Source organism: Talpa occidentalis, unplaced genomic scaffold (assembly GCF_014898055.3).
Source record: "Talpa occidentalis isolate TD23 unplaced genomic scaffold, MPIMG_talOcc4v2.1 talOcc4.7, whole genome shotgun sequence".
Lineage (NCBI taxonomy): Eukaryota > Metazoa > Chordata > Mammalia > Eulipotyphla > Talpidae > Talpa > Talpa occidentalis.
Genome location: NW_023605083.1, coordinates 87,446,843 through 87,466,911, shown reverse-complemented (window position 1 = coordinate 87,466,911; position 20,069 = coordinate 87,446,843). Strand labels below are relative to the sequence as shown.

Genomic DNA, 20,069 nt, shown 5'->3' with positions numbered 1-20,069 from the left:
TTCTGCTTTTGTTTTTATTATTTCTTTTCTTCTACTGGTTTTGGGGTTTTTTGTTGTTCTTTTTCTAGATCTTTGAGCTTCGAGATTAGGTTGTTTCTTTGAGTTCTTTCTTGTTTCTTGATGTGAGCTTCTATTGCTATATATTTTCCTCTTATTACTGCTTTTGCTGCATCCCATACATTTAGGATATTGGTGTCCTCCTTGTCGTTCAATTCAAAGAATTTTTTAATTTCTTCTTTGATCTCCTCATTAGTCCAGTGGTCTTCCAGTAGTGTGGTTTTTAATCTCCATGAGGTAGGAAAGTTCCTTGCCTTCTTTTTATGGTTTATTTCTAGTTTGATGCCTTCATGGTCAGAAAAGATGGTTGATATGATTTCAATCTTGGTGTATCTGTTGATGTTTGTCTTGTGCCCCAGTATGTGATCGATCCTGGAGAATGATCCGTGTGCGCTTGAGAAAAATGTGTACTCCCTTTTTTTGGGGTTTAGTGTTCTATAGATGTCTGTTAAGCCCAATTGCTCTAGGTCCTTATTTAGAGCTTTGGTTTCTTTACTTATTTTTTGTCTTGTTGATCTATCCATTGTTGATAGTGGTGTGTTGAAGTCTCCCACTACGTATGTGTTTTCTCTGATGTCTGTTTTCAGAGAGGATAACAGTTGTCTGATATATTTTGGTGCTCCTTCGTTTGGTGAGTATATGTTAATGAGTGTTATTGTCCCCTTGATCATAATGTAGTGACCATTGGGGTCTCTTTTTATCTTTTTGAGTTTGAAATCTGTTTTATCTGATATAAGTATAGCTGTTCCTGCTTTCTTTTTTGGCCCATTTGCTTGTAGGATTGTTTTCCATCCTTTAACTTTGAGCCTATTTTTATCTTTTGTAGCTAAATGTGTTTCCTGGAGACAGCAAAAGGTTGGGTTTTGTTTCTTAATCCAGGCTGCAACTCTGTGTCTTTTTATTGAAGAGTTTAGTCCATTTACATTTAGAGTTAATATTGATATGTTAGCATCTGTATTTGCCATTGTGTTTGTCTTTCCTTTTATTTTATTTATTTATTCTTTTAATAACTTTTTTTTTTTGGCCTTCTTTCATTGTTATTCGTCCCTCTGAGGTTCTGGCTTTAGGACTCCTTGTAGTATTTTTTGGAGTGGGGGTTTAGTTGCAATGAAATTCCGGAGTTTCTGTTTGTCTGGGAAGGTCCATATTCTTTCTTCAAAGAGAAAGGAGAGCTTTGCGGGATAGAGAATTCTTGGTTGGCATCTGTTTTCTTGGAGTCTGTTGACTATGTCCCTCCATTCTCTCCTTGCCCGTAGTGTTTCTTCGGAGAAGTCTGATGTCAGCCTGATTGGCTTTCCTTTGAATGTTATCTGTTTCTTCCCTCTTGCCAGCTTCATTATTTTTTCCTTGTCCTGGATTCTTGGGAGCTTTACTATTATGTGTCTTGCTGTATTTTTCCTTTCGTCGTGGAAGTTTGGTGTTCTTCTTGCTTCTTGTATATCAATTTTCAGCTCCTTCTTCACATTTGGGAAGTTCTCTTCAATTATCTCTTTGAATATTTTCTCTGTTCCTACATCTCTCTCCTCTCCTTCTGGTATTCCTATAACTCTTATATTTCCTTTCCTCATGGAGTCAGATAGTTCCCGAAGTCTTTCTTCGTTCTTTTTCCTTCGTACTTCTCTTTCCTTTTCTGTTTTGGTTCTTTTTATTTCTGTGTCTTCAAGATTACTTATTCGTTCTTCCATTTCATCTATTCTGCTTTCATTGCTTTTCCCAGAATTCTTTAGTTCTTCCATTAATTCTTTGATCTCCTGCATTTCTTTTACTTCCCTCTTTAGGGACTCAATTTCATTCTTCTGACCATTGTTTTCCCTCTCTAGGGACTCAATTGCATTCTTCTGATCGTTGATTATTTTTCCCTTATCATTGTTTTCCTTTATGACTTCTGTCATTTTTTTAATCACGGCAATTTTAAATTCTCTTTCTGGAAGGCTCAGAAGTTCTTCCAAGTTACTGTCGTTGCAATCTGGGGGCTGCTTTTCTTTTTCTGGTGTGCTTTTTCCCTGGGGAGTTGCTAGGTTGCGTGTGGTTCTTCTCCTCCCTACTGTCTGTTTTCTAATTTGCTGTATGCGTTGGGACACTGTGTAGTTGGGACTGGCCGGCATCTTGGGTGAGCTCCTCTGCTCTCCTCTGGTTCCTCTAGGAGTCATCTGTCAGTTTCAAGCAGTCTTTACTGGAGAAAGGTCCCTGTTCTAAAATGCCGATGTGGGGACACACTCCCCTGTGCACCTGGTCTGCCCCGGCGGTGGGTTCCTGCTCCCCCTCTGGGCTTGGACTGCAGGCCAGAGGGGGTCTGGCGTGGGCAAACTTCCCCCGCTCACCTCTGGCTCCTGAGGAAGCCTTCTGCAGGTAGTATTTACTGAAGAAATGTCCCTGTTCTAAGATGGTGATGTGGGACACACTCCCTGTGCGTCCGGTCTCAGGCACACTCTTCTGCGCGCCTGGTCTGCCCCGGCTGTGGGTGCTCGCTCCCCCTGTGGGCTCAGACTACTGGTCGGAAGGGGCCCGGCGTGGGCTAACTCCCCAGCTGGCCACTGGCTCCTCTAGGCGCCTCTGCTGGCTTCAAGTCGCTAGGTGGCGCCAGAGATCTCTCCTGGAGCCCTTGGGGAGCTGATTTTCCACCCCGTGGGACAGGGAATAGAGCGGGAATGGTAGGGTAAACCTCAACGGCTTTGGGGTGCTGTGTCTGCCTTGTGCCCCACCTTCGTGGGGAACCCACGCCCCTAGTTTCGTGCCCCGGGTGTCAGTTCCAAAGCCCTCAGTTCCAGGACTCAGGCTGTAGCCCAGTTCAGTGGCGCGGGAATGGCGCCTTTTGAATCCCGCTCCCGTGCCTGGGCGCCTGGGCCTGCTCACTCAGTGAGGGCCTCCGCGTCTCCCCTCGAGCCTAGGTCACAGGCGCAGGGACCTGGGCAGTTGCGGTCTGGATCCGCGTTTGCTTTTCAACTGCACTGCTTTTCCGCGCGCGATCCCGATTCCGATCCGCCCTTGGTTTTCCAGTGCGCCGCTGTTCCGCGCAATCCTGACCGCGATCCGCGCCTGTTTTTCCAGCGCGCCGCCTTTCAGTGCAAGCTTACCGGGCGGCCTGGGGCTGTGTGCTGGTGCTGGTCTCCTCCCCAGGGGCGGGGTCTCTCTTCAATGGCGCCCGGAGCCGTTCGCTCACCTCCGCCGCGGATCCTGCGGGGTTCTCCACAGCTCCCGTTCACAGGGTGTGGTGGCTGCAATAGTTCCTTTCCACTCACAGTCCTGCTTGCTGCGTCGTTTCTTCTTGTTGGTCGTTTTAGTTTGTTGTTTTCCTCCTCTCTGCCGGTTGGAGAGTGCCGCCTCTGTGGGCGGGGGAGGGGAGCAGGGTTCTGCGCTTCCCTCCCTTCTAGTCCTCTTTTATGGCCACTTTCTTCTTCTTCGGGCAGTTCGCTGGGGTCACCCGTTTATCTTCCGTGTCCCGGTTCTCACTGGGACCTGCCGCTTTTCCTCCCTATTAACTTTTTTTAATGGGAGATCTTACTCGCAGTGTCTCCTCGCCGCCATGTTGCTCCGCCCCGCCTCTAGATAAACCATTTTCTTGTGTGTTTTGTTAGTTTGATTTATGTGAGTGAATTAAAAAATTTCTATATCAATATGATGATTTATTTTTATTATAAAATTAAGTTCTTATTTCATTAATCCTTTAGTATTATCTTCCACTGTGATTATTATAAGTAGGTATTCAATAGCCCATCTCTTTTTCCAAATATCAAATTCACCCTTTTCCTGTCTATATCTAAACCAATCGATGTCATACAGCAATTTTAAACTGATACTTAGATTATTTTACTCATGCCAGTTCAACTCCACTGCTTGAATTACTGTATTAAAGCCTTTTAATAGCTTATATAGTAATTCCTTTCTTCTTATCCTATTTTTCTAAAGTTGACTTAGCTCCTGACTCTTTTATCAATACATGAATTTTAAGATCAGTTGTTAAGTTCCATGTGTTAAATAAAACTTGTACTCATTGATTAAATGAACTAATTTGCCAAATTCATGGATTAATTGAAGGAGAACTGACATTTTTTTAAATATTGAGATTTTCCACTAACCATACTTATACCACATTATTTTCAATATCTCCTTTTGTCCTTAAGAAAAGTTTTTAAATAATTGATATATCCAAAGCACTTTTATTAGAATTGTTCAATCTGACAAACATTTTTGTTGTTATCATAAATGAGAAGTTTTTAAAACATAATTGTATTTAGTATTGGTTTTAATATTTATTTATACCCAACAAACTTTCTGAAATCTATTAGATTTTCACTTACACAACCAAAATTTCTTGGAATTGGCTCTACTTTTCTTTCATTTTCAATTTCTGTATGGCAAAATCTTTTTTGTAGTTCTCTTTTCACAAAGAGGGCAACACTTCCATTGGTTTTGCAGAGTCCTAAATTAAGCTGCTCCATGCAGACTACCTCTGTTTGGCTACCTTCCTGTACCAGAGGCATTAACATGCCAGACTCCAGCTCTTGGTTCTTAATTCCTTGATAGAACAATAAGCCACACCCCAAGCAACAGAGTGAATTACAATCCTTGCTCCTAATTTTCCTTTTGTTTTCATACATAGGTTTCCCCAGATCTTTCTCTTAAGCTTGGCCACCTGTATTTTTACTGTAACATCTTATCAAGAATTTCTTTATGTTTTAGTAAAAACAGGACCTGTCAACATCAGTTTACACTGCTATGTTATGAGAGTCCTCCAATCTTAATTTCTCCACCATCTCAACTAACTATACTCTGATCCCCCCAACTTAACTAAACCCTTCAAACCCTGAGATATCATGACTCTGTATGAAGACAGGAAAGGACATGTCAATGAAAAAAGTTAATTTCTTTAGGTGCAGAGATGAGAAAGCACGTCATATTTGGGGGAAAGATAATTAGATCTGTATCCAGAGCCAAACATATAATTCACATATAAGTTTTAGGAGATAGTGAGAATTCATGGTTTAAATAATTATAGTTGACATTAATTTTTGAGTAGAGGTCTCTATAGAAAATTAGTGAATTCATTAGAATATCCTGCACTGTAGTGACACATGTTTGATAAAATGTGTTTAACAGATTTAAAGAGATTTAGAGTTGATTTGTCTGCTCTGACGGGCCCAGTGTGTGTTCTTGCTGGATGGTGGCCCTCCTGTGTGTGGAGAACCAGAGACACAGGCTCATTCTACCATGGGACTCCACCAACCCATTCAGCAGCCGGGCCATTTGCATTCAGCAGACAAGGGGAAAGGGAGTCTGAATGAAGCCCAGAACCAGAACACAGATATACAGGCTATAACTCAGGCACATGTCCACACCTCCTGCGAAAGAGTCTGGGAAATGTAGTCTACATGAGTGACCAAGAGGAGAACAACTTCAGTTTGGGTGTACAGCCAGTGTCTCTACTACAAATAGTATGATCACAAAGGGCATGACAGACCTAGAGGAGGAAAACACTAGTCAAGCAGTTAAGTGTTACAGTATTTTACATAGAGAATTATGATGATATAAATCAAAAAAACTGGGAAAATAAATAGACAAAATGAGTTAGGGGGAAAAATTTAAACAAGTCAAGAAGACCAGATGTAGAGGAAAGGGGCAAACAAGATGGGTGTGCCCATGAGCATCCCACATGTGGGGAACCTATAATATACCCAGATATAACTCAAGAAATAGTAAACTCAAATGTATTGGTGCATAAAGTAAACAAAATAATAAGCAACATTCCTTTCTAGGAGCTAAAAAAAAATAGAAAGAAAGTAAACAGGGTATAGTTCTTTCCACAGAACAGCTTGTAAATTCCACTAGCTGGATATGCAGAGTCTGGGGTTTGTTTAGACATGTGAGCAATATCACAAATGTGGAAATATAGGAAAGAGATATCAAATTTATAGATGGAAAATAGAGTCTCCAACAGTAGACTAAAATCATTGAGGAGCTGCAGGAGTCACCAAATAAATAATAAAACAAAGGATGATAAAAAATATATTGATTATAGATATTTAAGGGTTTGGAAAAGAGATGAATCCTGTCAGAGTAAAAATATACTATTGAAATGGGACACCTGGGAAGGTGCTCACTGGGCTGCTTTCCAAAGACCTATTCTCAGCTGTCTTTCTGATCTATTATCTTCTAATTATTTTCTAATTGTCTATGATGCTCTTCTAGGAACATTTTTTTTCTACTGAAGTACTTCCTTCAAATACTCCAAAATGCTGTCCTTTTATTATTTTTTAAAGATTTATTTATTTATTTATACAAGAACTGGGCTACTAGCCACATTCATGGGAGGGTGAGAGGATTCACCAGAGACAGAGTGGGTAACAGAATAGGCAGACTGACAAAATACACTGCTGAGGGGAGCAGGAGGCAAGACAGGAAAGGTCTGCGGCGCCATCCCTCGCTGGCCAGCCGGAATCAAACTGGCACTGCAGAGGCTGTGGACAGCTTCACAGCGCTGCACTCAACAACCTGCACTACCAGGGGATGCCCTGTCCTTTTATTATTTTATGTGAAAAAAATAGTACCCGAGAACAGAGACTACATTATTCATGATAAATATACAGATAAACTGAATTTTTCCAATACCCATATTTTTTCAGGTGGCTTAAGAACTTGTATAATTTTCAAAATTATAAAATACAAAATACAAAATTTTGTTTTTAAGCAAATGCAGATGTTTGCATGACAATACTACACAGGGAAAAGAGCACATCATCTTTACTCTGCTCACTTCTGAGACTTAAGTCTAAGCTACCAGACAATTATTCAACTGTTGAACATGTTTTTTCTCGTAAATATTGGTCACCTCTAGATTTAAGTATACCCACATATATATACAGGTAATCAGGTGTGAATAAATAAGGTAGTAAAAACAGTAACTTCACTAATAATTCTGGATTCATCTCTGTTTTTAATAAGGAGCCATGCAGGAAGAAAACCAGTCCTCTACCCTGGACTTCATTCTCCTGGGAGTAAGCAGTGAACAGGAACAGGAAGAAATCATCTTCATCCTCTTCTTGTTCATTTACCCCATCACATTTATTGGAAACCTGCTCATCATCTTGGCTATCCGCTCTGACGTTCGCCTTCACAGTCCCATGTATTTTCTCCTTGCCAACCTTTCATTTATTGACATCTTCTTCTCTTCTGTAACTATCCCTAAGACGCTGGCCAACTATATCTTGAACAGCAAAGCCATCTCCTTTGAGGGATGCCTAACACAGATGTATTTCATGATTTCTTTGGCTAACACCGATAGTTATATCTTGGCAGCTATGGCATATGATCGTGCTGTGGCCATCAGCCGCCCACTTCATTACACAACAATTATGAGCCCAAAGTCATGCATCCTGCTAGTTGTTGGTTCTTGGGTCATTGCCAATTCCAATGCTCTCATCCACACTGTGCTCACATCTAGGCTGTCTTTCTGTAGAAATCGGGAAGTAACCAACTTCTATTGTGACATTGTGCCTTTGCTCCAGTTGTCCTGTTCTGATATTCAATTCAATGTGAAGATGATGTACCTAGGGGTTGGTGTTTTCTCTGTGCCATTAATATGCATCACCATTTCCTATATTCGGGTCTTTTACACAGTCTTAAAAGTTCCATCCACAAAGGGTGTGCGCAAAGCTTTCTCCACCTGTGGTTCCCACCTCACAGTTGTTTCTCTGTATTATGGGACAGTCATGGGCATGTATTTCCGCCCTCTGACGAGTTATAGCCTAAAGGATGCAGTGATGACTGTGATGTACATGATAGTGACCCCAATGTTAAATCCTTTCATCTATAGTCTGAGAAATAAGGATATGAAAGTTGCACTTAAGAAATTGTTCAGCAAGAAAATCTCTCTATAACCACGTAAGTTCATAGATTTGTGATTGCTGTCATCATTTAGGATGCATTTGGAAATTCATCTCCAGAGTCAACCCTCTCCAAGAAGTTACCTTTCACCTTTTGATTTAAAAATAACTCTTCTCAGAAATCTTGTAATAAGTTGTGAGACATGTTGCTGAATTTATCACCTTGTACACATTTCTACTTCTTTTGGCAAAGTTGCAGCATAAAATATTGGATGCATGTTATCGTACCGATTGTCAGAGTAAAGTTGAGAAAAACTGAAGCTCAGCCTGACATCTACATATTAAGAAAAATATCAGCCATGTCACTATCATAAGATGTGATATTCCATGCTTTGAAAGTTATAATTCACTTTCAAACATCAATTTTATGGACTGTTATATTTAATACCACCTACTATGCTTATAAGCCTTTTAAGGCAGATGCTTTCTTAGTATATCACTGTATGGTTTACAAGTTCTGCTATATATAATGCCTCCAAGAATATTGGAAAGCAGCTTATAAAAATATTAATCTATGAAATATGTTAAAGTGGCCATCCACTATATACCTAGTATATCATTAGAATTTCTTTTGAAAACAGAAACCACATCAGGTGGTTTACAAGGAATCAAATATATAGCTGTGTATTGAAAAAAATAAAGTCGTTAAAAGGAAGATGCTAAGGTAACCCAGAGGCTATAAACTGAAGGAAGATGTTATTTTTGCTATGTCTCAGGAACAAAAGGCAATAGGTAGTGTTACTACAACATCGGAGCTCAGAAGAAGGATGGCCATATAGCCACTGTTCAGATATCTGAAGGGAGCTGTCAAATAACTCTGGCACATGGTCATTACCAAATTTTGTTCCTAGAGAGTCTAAGTCCTCAGTGGCATTGCCTCTTTTTATGTTGTTGTTGCCAGTTTTTACTAATCTGTGCTATTGGAAGAGGAAATACCAGTTTCACCCCATACATAGTTTTAGTCTTCCTTGCCCTCCATTGTGCATCAGCAACACAATGCCCCTAATAATCAGAATCTGTCCCTCTAATGAGTAGAGAATTTCCTTCTTGTGCATGGCCCACAGAGACATGACACAATTTGGTTGCATCTTAGCAACATAATATCAATTATAAAAATGTAAATCCCAAAAGATTATTTGTACCCTTGTTATAAGGTAATAAACAATAAAAACAACGTAAATGACATTTCTCAGAAATTCACATAGATGTAATAAAAGTGCATCAAAATAAGAGACAAAAATGAGCATAAGATTAAGGATGATGGGGAATTTAATATGGAAGTTAAGGGAATGGAAATGAGGTAGAATATGGTTAGAAAAAAGGATATTACTAAAGTCCTAACTTTTAGATCAGGAGGGAGTCAATATGTGCTCATGATATTGCATAGATAGATGATAGATAGATGGATAGCTAGCTAGATAGACAGAGAGACAGAATAAAAGCTCTTTGTGATGTAATGGTGAACATTTTCTTGAATCAAAGATTGGATGCAGAGCAGGAAAAGGGTTATGGTGAGAGCAGGAGCTTAATTAGGTAGTCCTTTCAGCATTCTTGAGAAGAAACAGAACATCCTAGATAAAGGATCTAGATGCAAAGGTTATATGGAAATAGTAGAGTGTAAAAATTTTTATAATAGTAAAAAAGGTGATACCTTTAAGTGTTTTAGGTCAATCCACAAAAGGAAAAAAATGACTTTAGTGAAAATTGTAAATACGAGAGTAAGAAAAATTAGAGGAATTATTTATAAGAGTAAATTAATTATAATAAATTAATTATAAAAAGAATAGAAATTAGAGCAAGATAGCAGAGTTGAAAACACCAACCCCTCTTTCCCTATCATAAACACATTAGCTCAGCAACACTTGATGGACAAATTCCCTTTGTGAGAAATACTGAAATGAATTGTTGTCCATGTAAAAACAAAACCATATTGGTAAAGGTAGTAGGAGACGCAGGATACTCTCTCACTATGCCATACAATTAGGAAGAAACCCTATTACTCCATTTTTTACTAAGGGTGGAAAGCAATTTATTCATAAAACAAGCACCCCAACTTTTCTGAGAGTTCATCAGAGCACTGACTTATTTCTTGTGAATCTTGGTGCTCTTATGGGGCTGGCACATTCTAGTCATCTAGGAAAGAATACAGAAGGCAGCTTGAGCTTGTGGATACTAATAAATCTTTCTCCTGATGAGGCAAGTGAATGAAAATCAGAGTTATTATCTCCCCCCAGGTAAGAAACAGTTGATCCATGTGTGGTATGCCCCAATTTCTCTGGGATTTCCCAAATAACTTGAATATATCTTGTCAATCCTCAAGCTCAGATGTATCTGTTACATACAGATACATTGGGAGTTGCTTGGGAGAAAACACAGAGTGGTTTGCATGGGTAGATGCCATTGATCCCCCCACATGCTCACCACAGAATGGTGGAAAAATATTCTTAGCTCTCTGCCTCCCACTGGGGAGAGAAACACTTGGCCCTTGGCCTCAATGGCCCAACTTCTCTAAGGGCACCCAAACAACTGGTATCTGTCCCACCAGCATTGGAAGTCTGATGAGTCCAGAGGCAGTCTAACTTCCTAAAGGGGAGAGTACACAGAAGTTTGGACTGGAAGATACCATAGTTCTTCCTCCTCGATCAGCATAGAGAAAGGGTATAAAAACCACAGAAGTCTACTTATCCCTGATAAAGAAAAGATGTGGCAGAGGCCCACAGATCTTCTGGAAAGATTCACTGGTGGGGGTTTTCTCCTATCTGAGATTGGTCTGTGAAGATGGGAAAAGGTACTTCACCTATCTTGCTAATGTGCAAATACCAAAAGATAAAGTCAAGGAAAATGAATCAGGCAAAGATTTTCCAAACAAACAAAAAACAAGGAACTCACCAGAAACCAATCCTATTGAAATAAAGTTATGATTTATCTAATAGAGAAACTAAATAACTAGCATAAATGCTCACTGAGAAAGAATAGGACAATGTGCAAATAAAGTGAGTGTTTAAACAGAGACAGTAAATATTAAAAAGTGCCAAAGAGAAATCATGAAGTTGAAGAACACAATCATTAAACCAAATAATACACTAGAGGTTCAAAGCAGACTAGATCAAGCAATCAAAGAATACAAGCATTTAAGAACAAGTCATTGGAAATAATTCAGTAAGAGGAGCAAAAATGTTTTAAAGACAGAAAGCTTAAGAGATTTATGAGATGCAATTAAGCAGAAAATAAAATTGCATTGTGGGAGTTCCAGAATGAGAAGAGTAAGATAAATGATTAGAAATGTTATTTTAAGAAATAATGACTGAAAATTTCCAAATCCTGGGGAAGGAAATAGACATTTAGATTCAAGAAGCCCAAAGGATACCAAAGAAGATGAACTCACAAAAATCCATACTGAAATTAGAATTAAGTCATCAACAGTTAAAAACAAAGACAAATATTTAAAAGCAAGAGAAAAGGAAGTTGTTACATACAAGAAAACCAACTTAAAACTACAGGATTTTTTTAGCAAAGAAGGGATATAAAGACTTTCTCAGAAAAAGCTGGAGGACATAATCATCAGTAAGCCTACTTAACAAGAAAAGCTAATGGAAATTCATCAAGTTAAAACAAAATACAATAAAGGCAACACAATCACATAAGGAAGCATAACACTCATTGATAAAAGTGATATATAAACAAATACTGAATGCTATATTACTATAAAAGTATTGAGTAAATCATTTAATACTTATATGAAAGTTAAGATAAATAGTATTCTAATAACTATTATTAAAATTATGTTGAAATAAAGGTAGAAAAACAACATGCAGAATAGTCGACTGGAGGCAAGGCTCTCCTTTATCACAACTAGAAATCATCTATTATCAACACAGAAATATCACCAGCTCATCGCCTTCATCACTAGGTTGGTCCACGCAGTATTTTCCCCTGAGTTTTTTGGCCCACACAGTACTTTCCCCTGAGTTGGAGGCTTGGTCATTCCCTAAAGTGTGGGAACAGGGAGAAGGGATGGGAGCTGTGGCCTTTGCAGTGGTCACTCCTAATGAGGAGTAACTGGGGAAAGGCATATACTCTGGTGCACCTAGGCTGGCACAGGTGAGCTCCATGGTAAATGTGAAGTACAATGCTGCTTTCTGACTGAGCCCTGGACAGAATTTTCAGCCCCATATTTTCTAATTAGTGATAGTGCCCATGGGTAGTAGAAGCCCATCCCCTAGCCCCTTGGGAAGTGAGGGATTCTGAGATGGAGATAAATCTACTATGAACTTCTGAGACCCAGGATACTGAGGCAGGGATCTGGAAAGCAGGTTTGGGCATGAACTCAAGCTTGGTCTCATCAAAGAAGGAGAAGCAGCAGCATAGTTTTCCCAGCCAGGGTTTGCCCTCCCCACATCAAGACTATGACCAAGGCATTTGGAATCCCACCTTCCCACACTCCTCACTGCCACCACATGGTTCCCACACTGAAGCGTCAGTACCACCATCAGTGCTCAAGGGTTACTTTGTCAACACTTAGTTTATTTTTTTACTTTGTCCTAAAAGCCATTCTAAGTGGTATGAGGTAAAATCCCACTGAAATTTTGATTTGCATTTCCCTAATGATAAGTGATGTACAACATCTTTTCAAGTGTCCTTTGATCATCTTTATGTCTTCTTTCATGAAATGCCCATTCGATCCTCTGCCCATTATTCTATTTAGTTGTAGGGTTCTCTGTTTTTAAGTTGTATGAGTTGTCTCTCTCTCTCTCTCTGTCTCTGTCTCTGTGTGTGTGTGTATATATATATATATATATATATATATATATATATATATATATTCTGACATATGGCGTGCAAATGATGAGACACCACTTGAAAGAATCTGTTACAAGATGCAATGTTTGGCACACTGACAACAAAGGTTCATGTCACATCAATGCAGCTGACTTGCAGAGTAAATTTGAGAATGTCTGAGCATTGCCTTCTACATCTACATAACAGAAATAATCTCTGCCTTGTCTGTGTCAGAGGAACAAATACTTCATGCTCTAAAGTATATACCTTATTATCAAATGTCAATTTTCTGACTCATGTTTAATCACACCTACTTCACTTCCCCAAACTTGAGGGCAAGAGTTGTCTAATATAATATGGGTCTCCTAATACTGGTCATTAAAGTGCAACCATAATCACTGTGTGAGGAGCAACTTATTAATGTGACAATAATTACACATGATCAGAATCAACATTATTTATCATCCATTATATACCTGGTATTAATATGATCACAATGGATTCATCAGGAGACAGAAATCATACCCATTATTTTTTAATTAATTAGTTTTAAATTAAGCTTTCAAACAAGGTATTAGTTACATCAGTATCTTCTGAAAATGACTGAAGGAGAAAAATATGGATGCTGATCTAATGAAAAATGTATTAATCGTAAGAAGTTACATCTGTTAAAACAGGGGAAACTGGGCCTCCTTGGCAGTGCAGGGGTTGAGCACCGCACTGTGGAGCTGTCCAAAGCCTCTGCAGTGCTGGTTCTATTCCTGGCTGGCCAGTGAGATTCCCACATGGCATGGCAGACCTCTCCTGTCTTGCCCGCTGCTCCCCTCAGCAGTGTGTTTCAGTATTTCTGCCTGTTCTGCTCCCTGCTCTGCCTCAGGTGAATTCTCTCACCCTCCCATGCCTCTGCCTGTACCCCAGTGCTTGTATAAATAAATAAATCTTAAAAAAAAACAGGGGGAACTAATGGGATAAGGTGATTTTACCAGAACCTAGGAGTTCAGAACAATGATTACCTACGTGGCACTTAGGTTCTGAGAGGAGTTGCCAAACTTCTGCCACTTAGACTTCACCTGCTAAGGTGACTCAAATAATCATTCCTGGGAAAATCTGAGTTCACTATAATTCTGCATCCATCTTTTTTTAGTTGATGTAATTTCCTTTACTATTGTACATGGAAATACGAAAGAATTCTAAACATAGCTTGTGTACATGCTATGTGTACATGGTGTACATGGTTCTCCTGTTCTCCATTGTGCAGAATCAACACAGTGTTTTCTAGTCGGGATCAATTATTCCAACCAGTAGAAAAAATTGCATCTTTTTCAAGTGGCCCAAAGTGTCATAATACAATGTGGTGGATTTTATCATAAGAATATAATTTGAAAATACGTAAATACAAATATTATCAGTGACAATCTTTACATTAGGTAATAAACAACTGAAACTATACATTCTGGGAATAGACATAGATGCAATAAAAGTAGGCTAAAAATGAAATCCAGGGGCCTCCCTGGTGGCGCAAGTGGTTAAGACACAACATATGAAGCTGTCCACAGCCACTGCAGCACAGGTTCAATCCCTGGCCGGCCAGGGAGCAACCCACATGGTGCAGCAGCACATGACTCACCGATGCTCCCCTTAGAGGTATACTTCAGTCAATCTGCCTGTTCTGTTCCCCACTCTGTCTCTGGTGAATCCTCTCACCCCTCCCCCCACACCTCTGGCCTGTACCCCAGCTCTTCCATGCATAAATAAATCTTTAAAAAATAAAAATAAAAATGAAATCCAAAGAAAGAATAGTGTAGAATCTGGGATGAGAGGATATCAAAGAAGGGAGACTCAAGGAGATGGAAGTGATGTACCAGATTGTTGATATGGGTTATTACTCAAGTCCTAGTTTCAGTTTGAGTGGTGGATCAGTGAGTATTTATGACACTTTATTCATCTATATTAATTAGTAAATGACAAAAATCTGCATGAAACCAGGATGAGAGTTTTTCTTGAATACAGGAGTAGTCAGGTGGATGGGGACATTATAAGGCCATGAGTCTGATTAAGCAACTTAGAGCAATATAGGAAGAGAAAGTAAAGATATGCACAAGGATCTAGGTGGGAGTTGATGTAGAAATAGAAACAATAGAATATAATAATGTTTTTTATTATAAAGAATGTATTGATGACAATACTAAAGAATAATTTAAGAAAAATTAGTTTATTTTGGATGTGTTTTCAAAGGTTCCTGGGGACACTCTCATGGAAGTTTAATGAATTGTACAAGAGAGATTTGTAACTTTGCAGCCCAATTAAATAAATCAGAGTAAAATAACTAATAAAAGTTTGGAAATAGAACAACTCATCTAAGAGACTCTTGCAGAATGTCTAAATATCAAGAAAAATGGCCATGATGGAGAATGAGGACTCTAGCGGAGGAAGAAAGAGACTTGTAAAATCTTGACTTGAGGTTCCTCAATGAAAAAACATAAGTTAATGCAGAACAATAAATGATAGTCATCATAAACAAATAAATCATATTCATATATACAAAAAAACCACCAAAGTAGAAGATGTGATGAAAGGTAAGAACCATTTAAAATAGTATCAAATAAAGACAAAATAAGTAGAGAAAGAAAGAGGAAAAGGACTGTTCAAGATCTATATGAAGAAAACTACAAAACGCTTATTAAAGAATCAGCTCACACAAAGTACAAGGATATCAAATGGTATTAAAGCCACTTTAACAAAATAGATGTTTTTAAATAATCATCTCAAGATGCAGAAAGAATATTTGAAAAAATTCAAATTGCTTGCATAATAAAAAAAAAACAATAACAACATAGGAATAGAAGGAAACTACTCCACATACAAAAATCAATGACAAACAGTAAGTCCTAAGAGCAGCAAGAGAATAAAAGATTGTAACCTATTGTACCGAGGAATCCAAGTAGACTCTTAGTGGATTTCTAAACAGAAACCCTACAATGCAGGGGAGAGTACAATGACAAATTAAAAGTGTTTCAAGAAAAGCATTGCCAGGGAAAGTTACCCCTCAGAAAGGAGAAACAAAGCCTTTACTAAGGAAAAGCTGAAAGAATGCACCAGCACTAACTCTGCTTGACAAGAAATACTGAATGGAGTTTTTCAAGTTAAAAAGATTCTAATTAGATGTCTTTTCTCTAAGTTTGTGGAGTCCTGTATTGAACACTGGAGCATGATCTGAACACAGCGCAAGTAACAACATAGCAAATAGGGTGGTGATTCCTGAAAAACATCAAACTATGTTGTTACAACATCTACCATGACAGAATATAAGAGAGGACTCTGGAGGGCAGTACAATTAAATGAATAGAGTAGGACTTAGCTAAAAGGCAGTTAATGATGAAGTATCTCTGTCCTTCAAAAAATTCAAATATTAATCATTTGCTCTTTGTAACAACTTTATGAAGATTTTAGTGCTAATATTCCAATTTAATAGAGGAGTCAGTATATTAACCTACATGAGATAATTACAGCCAGTTGGATGTAGAGTCTGGATTGAAACCCAGTCAGAGTGCACAATCTTCATCAAGTCCTCTCAGAAAGCTAATGACCGCTCTGCCATGAGAGTTGCTAACTCATAGGACAACAACCATTAATCAGGACAATTATAAAGGTGACACATATATGGAGTGGACAAAGTAACAGGTGCATTTATCTCTATGAATTCAAAAAAGTAAAATACCTATCCATCATTGGTATACTTGTAAACAAAATATAGCTCACATCCTAAATATGCCAGGTAGAATTCTAGAGAAGTATGAAATTAAATTCTTTTTAGTAGCCACACTAAACACAACAAAAGGGTTCAGGATAGAACTGAATAAAGGTCAGAGTTCAATTGTACCACAGTATCCAAAGAGTTGATCCCGGGCCTCCCCGGTGGCGCAGCGGTTGAGCGCTGGGTTGCGAAGCTGCCCGCGGCCTCTGCGGCGCCGGTTCGATCTCCGGCTGCTCCCCGGCCACCGGAGGAGGGTCCCACATGGCGCGCAGACCTCTCCTGCCGCCCACTGCTCCCCTCAGCAGTGTACTTCGGTCTTTCTGCCTGATCTGCTCCCCGCTCTGGCTCTGGTGAATTCTCTCACCCTCCCGCGCTTCTGACTGTACCCAGTGCATGTATAAACAAAACGAACAAACAAACCAGCAAACAAATAAATAAAGCATGCCTCTATTAAAAAAAAAACAAAACAAAACAAAACAAAACAAAAAAAAAACAAAGAGTTGATCCCAGTTTGTGCTGAGCAGCAGAGGAGAGGGGCCCACATTCCAACAAATAGGTTAGAATATGTCAGTTCAGAGCTTGAGCCCTGGAGACATGCTACCTAATAAATGACTTTGCCCATCCTTCCTTCTACAAGAGAACTCTAAGAACAATCACTCTTGAGACCCACTGTGCCCCCACAGGACACATGGTTCAAGTGACTTTATAATAGTGAATGATTCATAATTTTCTCTATACTGTAATTGACTGCTTCCATCAGAGGACACTGTATCCTTGTCTTCTGCCTCCATCCAGGACAATCTTTCCACCCTACTGCTCCATTGTGGGAAAACTCAGGGTTCCTCTTTTCAATCCACCTCAGTCCTTTATCCTTCACTTCAGGAACAGAGGACCCAATTCCCAGGTCTACTGCTGCCACTTCCTTCAGCATGCCGACATCCAAGGATGAATGCTAACCAGTGATAGATCTATTGACTGCAAACTTCCCATTCGTGGAAGAGGAGTGAAGGTGACAGGACTAGGACCTTCTTGTGACATCTAATTCTCCAGGTAGGGGCTGTGAACTATGGAGAACAGAGACTTTCTGGCCATGACAGTAAGGGATAGATAGACAGCAACAGTGCTACATGCATTATCTCATTTGACCCTCACAAAACTATAAGAGGTGAGTAGAATTGTATGTCATGTTTTAAAATGAAAAATTAGGAAATGAATTGTCTAAATTCACATAAAGGTAATAGCAAAACTATTACCTGGAGCCAAATCTTGGCTCCAGACCTTAAAATCCCAAGATTGGAAGGGATTGGATCTCATAGAGGAGCAATACACAGGGAGAGAGAGAAAGGATATCTTCTTCTGATAATGTTTCTCTGCAGACTTTTCTAGGAAAACAGGTGAAGAAATGGTATTTCCGATGTGGTTAAATCAGAGCAGAGCTCACTCCACCTCCTAATGTAATGCTGTATGTGTATGTACATGTGCATGTGTGTGCACACACAAACACTCACAATTAAATTATCTTGGAAAGCAGCTAAATATCCCTCTTTCCATTCTTACAGTCAATGTTGCAAGCTAACAGACTCTTTCAGGACATTCTCTTTCACTTCAAAGCACTGATGAGCTGAACTTTCAGGGAGTCTTAAGGCACTCAGTGGATTCCTCTTTGCTGTATTTGCTGCCTGTAGATGACAAGGGGATGTATTTGGACTCTCCCTTCCAAACTATACTGAGCACCATCACACTGACGTGATGGATATCTCAGAGTAGAAAACAGATTTTAGTGGCCCAGCATGTCTGGGAGACTACTATGATTCTGGTAAAATCAAGGCTCTTACTTTGCCTTTAGCATCCAGCCTACTGCACTCTTCTAGTTCCTCTCCCTGGGTGCATATAGTCCCTTTACCTTTTTATCAGGGTTCCTACAGAAATCATTTCTCCCCATGAACACACCCTCACCCTTGTCATCTGGCATGTGGTCGCCTGTCTTCAATCTCTGTGCTCAGAAATCACTCACTCTAGTTACCTCTTTCTTTAATTCCTGTTTATTTTAACAACCACTATGCTTTTCTAGTGTTATTTTCCTACATTCTTCAGTTACGTTTCATTTGATGGTGTTGAGGTTGTCCTTGTACTAGATTATCACTCCAAGTGGTATGTTATTAATCAGTCAATCAATGTATACACCCAGATAGCTATCTGTACTTAAATGAAACACTGTAGATAGTGCAACCATACCCACTGTACTCTTGGTACTCAATATATACAGTCAAATTCCTTGCATTGCTCAAAATCCCCCACAATATAAACCCAAATTTGTTTTCTGATTGAATTCTCATTTCCACACCTGTATTCTCAGCTCTGATAAAATACATAACACATTTCTAACTTAACAATTTGTCCTTCAGTTTTTCTTCATAATAAGGAGCTTGGATTTCATGCTTCAGGTGATAGACAATGAGTGATTTCAAGAGCCAGATATAATCACGTTTGCATTGTATAAATATAGTTTTGGATCCAGTAAGCAGATATCTGTAGAAACAATCTTGGATGAATGTCATATGTGGCCCCTGAATCCCCTCCCCAGGGGAAATAACTTCCATTCACTCTCTGTCTTTCACAAAGGCCGGTCTCTATTCTACATTGACTGAAATACTGATTTGAACCATCCAGCACCATGGCCACACTCTGAAACAATTATTATCCAACATTTGAAACTCTCACTCAAAATTAAAGTATTACATTGTTAATATATCAGAATGACAAAAAGAATCAAATAACAAAATCTTCAGTCACATTGAACAAAAGTAATAATTTGGTCATATTTGCTCCAAAGTTCTTAAATATTAGATATTGTTGAAACTTCCTTTGTTCCCATCGAAAAATGTATTTTTCTCCCTCTCCACAGATAACTATAGTTCCTGACTTGATAGTATGTTCCTGGTCAGGATATATCCTTTTACAACATACATGTGTGTTATTTTGTTTTAAAATGTGCATATATTATATGGTATGGAATATATGTTCCAGTAAGTTGCTTTATTTCATCCTTTAATTTTCTTTTAATTTGTCCACGTGAATTCATGCACTCTTACTCTTGTACAATATCATTAATAAGAAAATGGCAAAATTTACTAATTATTCCTCCACGAGAAGTTCTCTTTGTGACAATATACATCCTTGTGAATGTCTTCATGAACACATATGCTAGAGTTTCTCTAGAGTCTAATCTGAAAGTGGAAATCCAGCATTACAGGTGTATGAATTCTAGCCTTCCTAGAGACTGGCAAATTACTCTTCAAATGGCAGTGCTAATTTTCCCTTTTCTTCTCAATACTTGTCAGACTTTTATACTTTCACACACTGTTAGGTGAAGAATGTTTATCTAAATTTTGTTTTAATTGAGTTGAACATATTTTAATTTCTTTATTGGCTACACCAGCTTACTTTTCTATAGCTTGCCTATTCTCCCTTTTGTCCACTATTATCTATTGTTACTTTGGCCTTTTTCCGTCATATGTGTAGGAAACATGTATTCTGAGTACTAATCCTCTATTTATTGTGTGTGCACATATCAGATACCTCTTTCCTGTTCACGACTT

General features: G+C 38.9%; 2 protein-coding genes across 6 annotated transcripts in view; one reads left to right on the top strand and one right to left on the bottom strand.

Moving 5' to 3' along the window:
- Nucleotides 1-20,069, bottom strand: part of LOC119232357 (olfactory receptor 1P1-like) — a 251,030-nt gene that overhangs the window by 183,209 nt on the left and 47,752 nt on the right. The gene's annotated exons all lie outside the window — the stretch shown is intronic.
- LOC119232491 (olfactory receptor 1A1-like) lies at nucleotides 7,002-7,931 on the top strand. The gene has a single exon (XM_037494513.1). The coding sequence runs from the start codon at nucleotides 7,002-7,004 to the stop codon at nucleotides 7,929-7,931; it is 930 nt and encodes a 309-aa protein (XP_037350410.1).

Excerpts from the sequence above, each read along its gene's own strand:
- LOC119232491 (XM_037494513.1), top strand. The coding sequence starts at position 7,002 with ATGCAGGAAGAAAACCAGTCCTCTACCCTGGACTTCATTCTCCTGGGA.